This window comes from Nipponia nippon, unplaced genomic scaffold, assembly GCF_047370975.1.
Source record: "Nipponia nippon isolate SJK-2023a ecotype South Korea unplaced genomic scaffold, ASM4737097v1 scaffold_30, whole genome shotgun sequence".
NCBI classification, from domain to species: Eukaryota; Metazoa; Chordata; class Aves; order Pelecaniformes; family Threskiornithidae; genus Nipponia; species Nipponia nippon.
Genome location: NW_028262348.1, coordinates 3129773 through 3142632, shown reverse-complemented (window position 1 = coordinate 3142632; position 12860 = coordinate 3129773). Strand labels below are relative to the sequence as shown.

Sequence of the window (12860 nt, the reverse complement as noted above, 5' to 3'; positions counted from 1 at the left end):
TCCCTGCCTCTCTGCCAGCCCTGGGACAGGGTGCTCAGGCAGCCCCGAGCCCCTGACCCCTTTCAATCCTCAATCCAGACCCCTCCCCAAGCCCTGCAAAGACACCCTATCTCTCTCCATCCTCACTCCCGCCTCCCGACCCACCTCCTTCCCCCCCACCCAACACTGTGCAAGGTCTGTCTCTTCTCATCCTCTGTTCTTGTCTCCCAGTTCAGCCAACAGCCTCCTCAATGAGCCCCTCTGTCTCGCACCAGTACCTCCGACCAGCCACTGGCTCTCAGTCCCTCCCATTTCCTTCACTGGCTTCTGGGTTCTGCATCTTCTCTCCCCTGCCAGCAGCCCCCCCTTCCCCTGGCCTTTACCTTGGGCTCCGAGTCCCAGCTCCCCATCCAGGTCCTCTGTTTGGCCCAGCCAGATGTACGTAGTCTCAGCAGGCACCTTGTCTTCATCTATTTCTTTCCTTCCCACTGCTTTGGTTTGGCTTCCTACTCCACACAGACTTGGTTTCCACCTGGGGTATGTGAGAGTCCAAAAGAAAAAGGCTCTGTGCTTTCAAGCCTGAAGCCCAGCCTCCCAGTTGCTCCCAGCACAGCCGGCTGCAGCGGTGGCAGGGATGGTCCTGGCCCTGCCACGCTGAGCAGGACCACGGTCACCTGCAGGGCAGGGACAGCATGTATCCCCACAGCATGGGGAGGTCCATGCCTGCTCAGCTCAAGGGTAATCACTCCAGCCTCTTCATCACTAAATGGGGTGAGCTGAATAGTGATTTTTTTTTCCCACTCAGGCTTTTAAGTTGTCCGAGTGGGGCAGATTTTCACAAGAAAAAGCTCAGAAGCTAAGGATCCCCCATTGCAGAAAGCAAAGTCCCTTTTCCAAAATGCCCAGCCTTTAGGACAGTTTCAGAAAAGCCCAAGAGGGTCAGGGCGGTGCATTTTCGCTTAGCTGAAGTGCTTAAAAAAAGTGGGGCTGGTTGATAGTAAAATAAGTAAATAAAAGGAGCCCAGGGCATGTACCTGGTGTGGAACTTTTCAGCCCTAACAAAGTTATGTAAAGTTAGAAGCAATTGAGAAAAATCTTCTTATGGCAAGTGCTTGACAAAAAGTAACGTTAAGTGGTAGTTTTGACCCTGGCCATAATAATATTCATGAGCCTGTAGACACACATACTCCTATAAATACATGGCTGTGCAAAAAAAAAACCCCAACAACCCAAGTAAAGCATCTTTCCTCTACCTAACTAGATGCAACGCTAAATTTTATCATTCTGGAGCTAAAGATGCCATTGGAAATGTCTCAGCAGAAGCGCTTTGTGGTCGGTTAGCCCAGAGAAAGGAGTGCAGAGAAGCGGCGCTGAGATTTCATTGGGAACTGTCACTTCCCGTTAAAGTGAAGATGAACCCTCAGGTCAGACAAGCCCTGAAAAGTGCAAATCTGGAAGGCTTCACCCTGGAAAGCTCTCGCCTCAGAAGGGTCCGCAGCAGCTTTAGAAATCGGTGGTCAGAAGCAAACTTTGCCATCAGTTTCTTTCAGTAACAAATACATAAACAAAGCCCTACATTTTTATTGAATCTGTGCTACATAATTTAGCCCTGGGCACTCTGTCTTAATGACCTTGCAGGACGTTGTATTTTTTTTTTATTTTTCATGATGTAATTGTCATTTGACTTTCTGACAGCTTTTTCTCCCCCCTCCCCAAAATGAGTTACAGTCCGTTAAACAGAGTTTCACTAAGTTGATCCAGAAGAAGGTCATTTCCACCCATTCATTTGTTTTTCCACCTCTGAAATAGTTTGTAAGTCAGACAAAAACTGGCCAAACAAAATATCTTCCTCAGGCTGTTTTCTAAAGCAGGGATTCACCAACTTTTTCTCTATTTTCTATTTTGTTGTGTATGGTTTTGTTAAACCTGGCTTGGACTCTCCTGGCTTAGCGCTAGGGCTGATGCCATGAGCTATCATCTAGGGAAACTTTGTTCTGAAAGCTCCTGCTGAAATCCATCTGAGTACACCAAAGAGCTGAGACCTAATTTAAAACCTTCTGTAGTCTCTGGTTTCTAGATGCCTTCAATCTAGCAGATCTCTAATTTTAAGGAGGCTGAAGTTAGCTGTGCTTCATTTGGGGTTTTCTGCCACCAACACATACGTTAATACCTTTGCTTCTATGAGTCTTCGTGATGAGGGTTAGGGGGCTTCTCTGCTCATAGAGCAACGTATTTGCAAGATTGAGGTCCCATACAATATTTTGTCTGACATTTTGTGGGTGATTAAAGGCTTGATTCATCAAACAGGGCATTCATCTGAGGTCCTTAAATTAGGGGCTAGCGTGTTGATGGTTCCTTCTCCGGTGAATGGAGAGCGCTGGGGACCTGTGAAGGCAATGCTACCCACCTCAGAGCCCCAGTGCCCTCTGGCAGTCCCCATCTCCCTCCATTGATTCCAGCAGGAACGCTGGGAGACGAGGTTCCCAGTGCAGGCGCCTTGGTTAAAATGCCTTCGGTTAGGTTGGGATGAATCCGGCCCTTTGTACATTTGCGCGCTGGTGCCAATACTGTAAATCCTCGCTCAGTGAAGGACTTCACTTATGCAAGCAAATATTGCCATTGGGTTCGGCAAGCGAGGACAACTCGTACATTTAGTGTGCTTCAGAAGGCAAACTGCGTAGAAACATTCAAAAAGTTGAATAATGCCTATTATTCATTATAGAAGTGTCACCACTTCTTCAGTGGAAACCGATAGGCAGTTTCTTTGCAAAATACACAGCTGGTTGTCTAATTATTCAGGGCTTTTAATTATAAAACATGCCGCTGCTTTACTGCTAGAGAATGTCTGAAATGGCAAATTGGACCAAATAGATTGTTTGTTCACCCTTCTCTTTGAAATCTGAAATGCGTGACAAAAAAAGGGCACCGCCCTGTTTATGGACTAAATTAGGTCCTTATTTAATGGGAATGCCCATGGGGACAAGTGTAGGGGTGATGGGGTCTTTGTGTGAGATTTGGGGCTGAATTAGGCAAAAATGACAAATAAACAAATGGTCTTTGGAAAAAAATATGCTATAAGACGAGAAAACAGCAAAATAATCTGGTTGTGCAGACACCTGGCGGGGTTTGCTATTGACACTAGCTCAGCCAGATTTTTCTCTTTGAATTTTGGCAAAGAGGTGGGTTCAGTTGCATGTGCTTGACTGGGTGAACACGAACCTCTCTCTGCTCTCCCGCCGTTAATCTCGAGCTCTTTCCTTCCCGTTGGCCAGCGTTCAACGGGAAGGAAGGACAGCGTTTCCATAAAATGCGGTGAGCGCATGAAGTTTCTCCAATGGCAAACGCAGGTTGTCTCTGCTCCTGGGCAGGTGCAAGTGGCTCTCCTGACTCCTGGCTGAGGGCTCGGACTGCCAGGCAGTGATGGAGAAAGAGAAGGAGGGGAACTGTTGCCTCTTCTGCCTGAATATTAGGGCATTGCAGCTAGAGCACACCTGATCCAGACTCAGTCCTGCTCTGCAAAGACACCAAAGCATTTGCATCAAATTTGGCATGGCAGAGTGAGTTTGTACAAGACCAGCAGAACATTTGAGGGTGTTGTTGGTCCACAGTTAATATTTGCTTAAATGACCACCTCTGGCTTGAGAAAAACCTACTCACGTAAGCCCTCAGGAGAAGTACGCGAAGGAGAGGATTGCGCCTCTTTGAGCAACACAGTTGCTTTGGATAAGGGTATGTTCTGTACGGCAGCTGCTTTAGATGTTTAACTTAGATGTTGTAAGAGGACCAAAATTAGGAGTCCGAGGGGGATTCATCCCAGCAAACTTTAGATGCTGAAGCTAGCCAACTAAGTGAGCAAACTACTCCTTCTTAATTCCTTCTAGAATTAATGGGGAGACAAATGTTCCTCTGGGGCACGATGGCCAGAGGTGGAGTTGCCCTCCAAGTACCTTAGGTAGTTAGGCCATGCAGTGCTTACAGGTGTGGGGCTGGTTGGGGAAGGATGTCAGATACAGAGCACCTGGAGCGCCTTTAGATGGTCTGAAATGCAGAAAGGGTGAGCTTTACTAGTCTGAGTGAGAGGATCCAGGGTCTGAGAGGTAAGGTTTCAGTCATGGCTACACATTGATGAGAAAATACTTGTTAGTGTTGGTGGGTATTGTTCAGGTAACATGACTTTTGTCCCTGGTCCTCTGGTCAGTGCAGCCCTTTCTGTCCTGACAGCAAAAAGAAAGTAAGTAACTTTAAGAAAGCAGAGTTCCTCCAGAGAGAAATTTGTGTTTGTGTGCAGTCCCACGTGTTAGTTATGGGACAAGCCTGAGAGAGGCGAGAGGTTGTTGACAGGAGATATTTTTCCAGTGGAGAGATCTAGAGGAAGGTCCATCTGGAGTGGTCAATGCCTGAGCTGAAGGATGACTTGAGTTCCTGAAAGCTATGTTTTCCCCCACATCCCTGTTGGCTTGGGTTTAATAAACAATATCCCCTCTCTCCCAGGCCATGCCTTGGACTTGCGATGAACCCATTGCATTTCCTCCCTTTCAGATCACCCAGTTAAAGATTGAGAACAACCCCTTTGCGAAAGGTTTCCGCGGCAGCGACGACATGGAGCTCCACAGGATGTCCAGGATGCAGAGGTAAGGCCTGCCTCTGCTGCGGGGACCCACTCAGGACCGTGAGAGCCGTCTGAGCTTCGCTTTGCATGTTACTTGTGGCTTGAGCTAAGCTGGGACTTAGTGGCAGTGCCTTCTTTGGCATCTGCTTGTGCATTTTACGTCAAGCTGTTGAAATATCATCAGGACGTGGGGCCAAAATCCAGGACTTCCCATTCCGAGGTGAATGCCTTAACTACTGGGTTACAGAGGCAGGATCTCACTTGTGGGTTGTCCTCTTGGCCGCAGGGACCTCGTATTTCTTTCTGACATGTCCCCATCCACAACAACCTCTGTCTTTGTGCTAAATAGATATCTCTGTGGCTGCATGTGGGCTTAAACCTGTTCCAAGCAACAAGAGACTTGGACTAGTTCTGAGAAGCTCTGGTCATCAGGCTACTGAAGAAGAGCTGTTGGGTGTTTTTCTCCCCAGGTGGCAGTGCTTAAAAAAACAAAGCTCACAGTGGTGTTCTGGGAGCAGGTTTGTTAAGGATGCTCCAGAAGCCTCTGGAGATCTTGGTGTGGAGACCTGTGTTGTGCTGGTTTCTGGCTTTCGGAGGGTATTTGGCAGGAGGGGAGTGTTTGCCTGGTCGGTTCTGGATGTGCAGAGCAGCAGCAGCATAGATGTGGTGGCTTCAGGTTGAAGAAGGAAGGTATTAGAAAATGTTGGGATCTCCAGGGCCAGGTGGCTGAAGAGGTCTTTTTGAATCTCAGTTTTGGATGTAAGTACTTAAGCTGAAAATCAAGCCAAAATCCTGTTTAAAAATCCTGTTTAAAGTCCTTTTCTAAATGTCAGGTCCTGCCGGTAATTAACTTCATGCCTTTCACTTCACTTGCAACTTCGTCTATGTGTCAAGTTGCTTCCTGGTGCAAATGTTTTGCAGGAACCCTGCCATACCCATGATTATACCTAAGACAGATGTAGATGCTCAATATAGCATTTTCCATCCAGGAGGGCAGGAGTGACTCAGATCCCTTGTTCTCTGGGACCAGCAGAGCTGGCTCTCCGTGGGGGGCTGTAGGGACCTGTGTTGTGACCTTCTGCTGGGAGGGCTCTCTCTGCCGCCCGCCCGGGAGCCAGCTGTAGGTGGTCGCTGCAGGCTGGAGTGCAGATGCAGGAATCTCTTCTGGTTGCCATAGTTGGTGACCTGAGCGTGGCTCTCCGTAGACGTGCAAATCGCGCCAGCGGGCAACAAATAATGCCTGTAATCCTGCGAGCGCTTACATCCGTAACCCTACTCAAACGGGCAAATGTACTCCTGTGTACAAACATTTTCAGGCTCAGACCCAGAAAAGCCAATATATGTATATATAAATGTATATATAACACTTACTCAATCTAAATCATCTCTGTGGTCTTCTGAATGTGCCCTGTGTTCCTTGCCTGCCCTTTCCAACGACAGCACAGATCCTGGCATAATATGTCAATATTTATTTATTTATGGGTGCACTACCACTTGAAATAGCTTTTTCCCCCCTCCTTCCCGTGCCAGCCTCCCAGCCTCTACTGGAACTTGAGTAACGATGTCCTCCGCACATTTTTGGTGCTAAACTACCCTTTCATTACGGTCAATGGAAAGATTTGAAGGTTTACATTCATCGTGGGTTTTTTTGGAGCGGGAGGGAGGAGGTAAAACAGTGAGGACTATTAGAAGGGCTTCATGCCATATGAAGAGCATGGCATCTAGCCATGCTGAGCTTGTGCTAAAAATTGCTTGGCATTTTTATGTGGTCCTGCGGTCGTAGTCGATGATACAGTGAACAGAAACACTTGGAATATATAAATACACCCGCTCAGACACTTGGTAGGGTCGAAAGGGTTAAAATCCACAACGTCAGCTTTACAGGATAATTTCTGATGCTCACTTCCTTAATAACTTATCCGCTGTACTGATAGCATAGAAATGACCGTGTACCTTTACAAAGATATCCTTTTTTTAAGGGAGAGCAGGATAAGATTATTATAGTAAAATAAAGACCCATTCAAGGTTGAAAATATTAGGCAAATATGCACCCACCTTTGTGGGTTTTTTAATATATATCTGAATATATACAAAATTATGTATATAACTATATGAAAACATATATAAAATAAATTGTGTATATATAAAAGATAAATTGCATATATAAGATACAGAGCCATTCAGGATTGAGTATGTTAGAGAAGTATGACCTACCTTTGTGGGTTTATATAGGTTTAACATATAAATATATATTAAAATATAATTAAATATATATAAAAATATATTTTAATATATAAATGTATGTATGTGTGTGTGTGCACATGTAGTGAAGTTGTTCCCCAGTGATGGACCCGCTCCCCAGCTGGCAGGTATAAGTAAGTCTATCTTGGCTTTAGGGGAGCGATGTCTATTGATGCTTCTGGAGAATGTGGTGGGACATATTTTTAGTGCTATTCCTTCATTGTAGAAAAAAAGTAGCTGGAAAAACCACACTTTTTTAAAACAGCGCACAGCCTTTTGTACTGGAAGCTGGTGACCTGACATTCATCAGGTCACTGATCATCTCATTAACTGGTGTAGCCATGGAGGGAATGAATTTTTCATGCTGAGGAAAGCCTTGGCACCTCTATGTTTTCTTTATTTAAAATTCAAATGTTTCTTAATTCCCTGCATAAGGCTATTGCAGATGGGCATCTCCTAGCTGAAAGCAGCCCTGGGAGAAGCAAACCCCAGCAGCCAAGGCTGAGACGCAGCGCTGATCCAACCGGGTGCGTGAGCTGGCTTCTGGCATCCCGTTTTTGGGGAAAGCTGGCCCCAGCTATGGCCAAACATGTCCTTCTGTTCACCCTCTATGCTCGCGCGCCTTGGAGCAGCCTTGGAGGCCTGAGCCCTGGTGGAGATGTGCTTCCAGCACTAAACCTGCAGGTCCTAATGTGTTGCGTGGGGCTCGGATCAGGTGGGAGTAGGCGCGTGGTGGTTGAAGATGCCGCCTAAAAGCAGCGTCCCCAGGCTGGGCTGCTGTCTAGGCTCCCTCTGCGTGAAGCAGAGAGTCATAGGCACTTTCAGAGAGCAAAGATGCTTTCCTTTGAGAGCTCACCCCGTGGATGGCAGGGTGGGTGAGGAGCCCTCCCTCTGCCTGTCTCACCTGCAGAGTCTGAATGACTGACTTAGAGCAGATGCCTGCCTTTTAAACAGCTAAAATTACATGAGAGAAAGTCCATCCTAATAGAAAGAATTGTCATCTGGCCAGCTCTGGTGATCTTGCACCTTTGGTTGTCAGAGGATGGGAGGGACACCAGTTTGCTGGGTCCAAAATGATTTCACTCACCTCAGAGCAGGTCTTGCAGTGGGATGAAGTAGAAGTAGGTCTAGGTGCCAGTGGAGACTTGGCCTGATGATTCATCCATTGAACACCTACCCTTGGCAAACGGTAGGGACTGAGAGGAAGAAAGACAAAGCAAGGAAGAAAGACAACTTCCAATGCCAAGAGTGAGCTCAGAGCGAGGTCTCGGGTGCCTCATTGAGGACTCTCCCTCCATCTCTGCTTGCCTCTGTGTGCTCTGGCCAAGCAAGAGCAACGCATTGGCCCGAGTGGCCTCTGGGGACAGGAGCTTTGCAGGGTGGATGGGGATGTCTTTGTGAGTCCATCCCGCTCCGTGGCTTTCTCCTTCGCAAGGCCTCCGTGTTGGTTTTTCTCCTCCTATTTCCCAGAAGAAAAGTTAATAAGTCTGTCCAGGTAGAAAACTTCATTCAGTAGTGATATTAAGCCTTTCAGCAGCAGATGATTTCATTCAAAAAGAATAGCCACGAGCTCCAGAGAGATCCAAACTCCAGCGAACACAGACTTTTGATACACGTTCACGTTCCCCCACTGCCTTTCTTTCCTGAGACACACGGGACCCCTTTGGCAATCTCTTTGGCAGGATGAGTGCTCTGGGAGAACAGTTTTTCTTAAAGTTTTCAAGTTTCTGAGCATGAGATCAAGTTTGTTATTTCCTTGATTAAAAAAAAAAAATCAAAAAAAAGAAAAAGGAACACACACTAGAGGAAAATGTGTAGAGGGCTGTGAGTTATACTGCATCTGTATCCTGTGGTCATGCTGCAATTGAAAAACATAAATCAGGTAAAAATTATGTAGTCATGATGCTGGGAATTTTAGGCAAAGTATTGCTTTTGGATCTCTTGCCTCTTGGTACTTCAAAAATTCCTTTTGTCTCCGCTTAGAACTGCTGCCTGTACCAAGAGGAATTTGGTGTGGAGAGCAAGAGCAAGGGTTAGAAATCCGCAGAGGGTGAAGCTTATGCAGAGAGACGATGAGATCTGTGTTGCAGATGCCAGTGTAGGAGTTTGCCCTTAAAATTCCCCGTGCATGGGAGTCAATGGAGCTGTACTAATAAACTATAGCTATTGGGTGATTTGGGGGGTTGCATGCAAGCCGTAGCTTTTATTTTTATTTTTATTTTTTTTTTAAATCTGTGACTGCCAAAAGGCAGCAGGGGAGAAGTGTTTGTGGGTCTGGGGCTAGAGCACTGTAAAAGAGCAATTCTGTTAAACCCTTTAACCAATTTTTGCTGATCATCTGCAACTCCCATTGTCTTCAGCAGTTATTACGGGTGCTGAAGAGCTTCTGGAAATCTCAGGCCCTATTTACTGTTCATTCAAATTAATGCAATTTAGTCCTTGAAGCTTCTTATTGGGAAAGCTTTTGAGAGGAAAGATGATTATGTGAAAGGGTGGCTTTTAGCTCCCTTGATGGGTATCCTGGGCCCTTTCAAAGTGAGACAAAGATCCAGAATGATCCACTTTACAAAGAAGAGTGGCAGCGTAGTTCGATGTTATGTATATGTTTTCTCTGTCAAAGATCACAAGCCATAGTTTGCTGCCTTTGGCATTAATCCACAGTAACCTTCCTGGCTCCAAAGGAATTATTCCAAAGATTTCCTGGTGTAACCGAGAACAGAAACTGGGCCAGACACCAAGGACATGAAATCAGTACCATGATTCAGAGCTGGCATAACAGAGAAGACTCTGCAGTTTGGGGTGCCAGTAGAATAAATGGATGAGCCTCTAGAATCCAAGAGGGTTGTCTACCCTGGCATGCCAATGTCACGCTGGACTGATAGGCACTGGTCTGACTAACGCAAGTAGATCTCGGTCCACTGCAAATGACCTCACTCTCCTTGCTTCTTCTCATTGCATCTTTACATCCACTTTCATTTCCCATGTTCTGTCACTGAAATCTCCCAAGAGCCACATGCTGTCTGAAACATTTTCAGTGTCAGACTTAGAGTTATAACATCTGTTGGAGAGATGATGTTTTCCTCCAGCAAACATCCCTGAGGAAAGTTTCCTGGTCAAAGCCCCAGTGGAAACATCTTTTAAAGCAGAAAGTCAGTTGAAGAAACACACGAGAGCTGCAATTTCCTCCATTGCTGCTTCTTCAGGGGGTCTGTTTAGCAGGGCCTGACCTGCAGAAGCTCAGCCCGGCATGAATGGATGCTGATGCTATCTCTGTTGGCCGACATCCCTTCTCCATCTCCTCTTGTGTTCCTCTTACTCCAACATGAACAACAGTATTTCTCTGTGGGAATCTATCTTTTTATTTACCTGATAGTGATAGCTCTAGATCTCTTGGTGGTTCTTTTCACTGCTGGTTCTTGCGTTTGTTGCAGCGATCTCTTTGGGCTGCACTGCTCAGATGAGTGATGGAGGCACTGGTTTTTAACGTACCATGCATGCACCCAAACCGGGGTTGTTGGACCCCTTCCCATTCTGGCAAGAAGGTCAGGACATTTGATATGTTGGTGGAGCATGCTGCAGTGAACAGCCTCCTGTATTTCTCAGTGGACATTTTGACTTGCGTTACGAGGCATCCAGTCTAGGGTATCATTTTCTGTGGGGCTGGCCTGCAGTCCCCATGCAGAGCGAGGTCATATTTGATCTGAGGTAAGACTGAAGAAAGTACTCAGTAGCTCCTCTCCCACCAAGTCCTGTCCTGCTGCAGTTTATCCACTTCAGACTCTCCAGACAGTCTCTTGAGAGTGGTTCAATTTTATTTCAATATGCTGGAAATAAGCTGAAATGAATACACATTAACAATTGTTTTCTGGTTTATTTTTTTTCCTGGGAGATGGTATATTTATTCCAGTCACTTTTTTTCTCTTCCTCTTTCTATATCTGTTATGGCTGACTTCCATTCCTTTCCCACTCTCGAGTCTCAGCAGGAAAGACAATTGATGGCCTGGGAAATAGAAGCCCAAATGCCTTTGAGTTATATTTGCATGTCTGGAATTGGGGTCTGATTCTGCACCGCTGTATCCGCTGGTGCTGGGTTGGTGGAGGGGACAGGACTGATAGGATGGCAAACATTTGTCCTTTCATATAATGCTTTGTTGCGGAAGTATCAGAAGTATCTTCTAAAATAATTTACTTGGGGCCAGTAGGGGTTGGATGCTTCAACACAGAAGCTTCCCGGTTATAAACCATGGATCTTAAAAGAGATTTTTTAACAAGGCTTTTGTCTGGCAGCTGCATTTACTATGTATTGGCGGGTACATTAGGAAACTTCAAGTTTGTACATGAAAATACATTGAAAACTATTACTCTCTTACAGCGTAGTGATAAGCAAGAAAGTGGACTGCTCTGTGAAGGTCTATATTTATAATTTTTCCACAGTTTTTATTAGTTTGCAGAGGCCAACGAGGTTTCCAGCTCTGAGATTACAAAACCTTCTTGAATTTGCTCCTTTGAATCCCTTGCTAGGTATGAATTTGTGGCATAAGTGGTCTTACAGAGCTCCTAAGTCTGTCATGATGAGGGCATCATTTGGCCAATGGAGGGGGAAGATGCCATGAGGTGTGAAAACGGGGCCGAGTTTGCTAATTCCACCTGGCAGAGGTCTGATTTTGATGGAAGCGCTTGGGAAATGCAGGAAGGCTTCATTTGTAAGGCCTAATCTGTAGGGTCAGGGTTATACGATGAACTCTAAAGAGGAATGCCTGCGCTGTTAGGAAACAGCGATGCAGAGCCGGTGTCCGATCCTACGCGTCTGGGAAAAATCTAGCCAGGTGGGTGTTAAGAACTGAGTCCAGACTTCAGGACTGAGTGCCTTCGCTATAGACTTGGACCTCATCCCTGATTTCTTCCCCCAAGCTCTAATGAAAATCAAAGTAACGTTCTCTCCTGGTGGCCCTTCAGCTGGAAGCCCGGTGGTGCAGAGACTGTGCAGCACCTTGCGCAACGCGGCTCCCCGCTTCCTCCCAGTCCCCCTCTGCTATTGTAATAGATCAACTGTGGTAACTGAATATTCATCATTAGCCTCCGAGAGGCTTTAAATAGACCAATGACAGCTTCCTTCCTTGTAAATTCTTTCCCCAACCAATTTTTTTTTCCCTAATTTTACAATTTTTAATGCAAAAAAAATGTAGTCTATTAACACCCCCATGTGAAACTGTAACTCACATTCTGGCCCAGGAGCAACAGTCTCTTCCTTGCTGTGTGGACAATTTCCTATATTGCCAGTCTAAGTCAGACTTGAACGCTTTTTTTCCCCTCCGTACTTCACTGCAATTTTTTTGGACAGCAAAATTTCTGGACACAACAGTCATTTTGTGCCAGCGCTGAACAAAACCTTTCATTCCATTAAACTGTGGCCCAGAATTACAACCAGCTATTTTGGGAACAGTGACTTTTAGGCCCTAAAAAAAAAAAAAAAAATCATACATTTTTAAAGACCGAAGGACAAACTAAAATGGTAGCTGTGCACGCTGCATGTTGAGTGGGCTTAGGAAACAGCGTAAACGTTTCAAGATGACTGTTGCTTGACGAGGTACCAAAGATATCTCTCTATTAGAGCTCAGCTCCTATAAGGAAGAAAAAGGTAGAAATATAGAGATAACTGCTTTTGTGTATGGGAGCATGGCAAAGTGAAAGCAAGAGAATATTTTAGATATTTAGCTAGAAAATACTTTCTTTCCTCTCCCTGCTCAAATAGTTGATTTTTTGGCAAAAATAACACCCAACATGTTTTGACTGAAATGGAAATATTTCAGTCTGGAGAGAAGTCATTGCGATACCTCCTGGGAACTGCTGTTTGGAAACTTGGTGTTTCCAACCTGTTCCCTCTCCAGCGTGACTCCCCGTTCCCGCCGTGTGTCCCGCAGAGCACCACGGTCCTCTCTTATGGCCGTGGAGGCTGTCGTGTCCCCTGGGAAATGCAGTCTGAATGAATTTGGTCCTCAGTGCACAACGGGAGTGTGGGATCCTGACATCA

The 12860-nt window shown here is 45.8% G+C and overlaps 1 protein-coding gene across 4 annotated transcripts in view; it reads left to right on the top strand.

The window, feature by feature from the left end:
- TBX5 (T-box transcription factor 5) overlaps nucleotides 1-12860 on the top strand; it is a 134542-nt gene that overhangs the window by 109484 nt on the left and 12198 nt on the right. For all 4 annotated transcript variants that reach the window (XM_087768471.1, XM_087768469.1, XM_087768467.1 and 1 more), the window contains one exon: nucleotides 4519-4610. In XM_087768471.1, the coding sequence (XP_087624597.1) occupies nucleotides 4519-4610 (92 nt within the window). The remainder of the gene's footprint in view (nucleotides 1-4518; nucleotides 4611-12860) is intronic.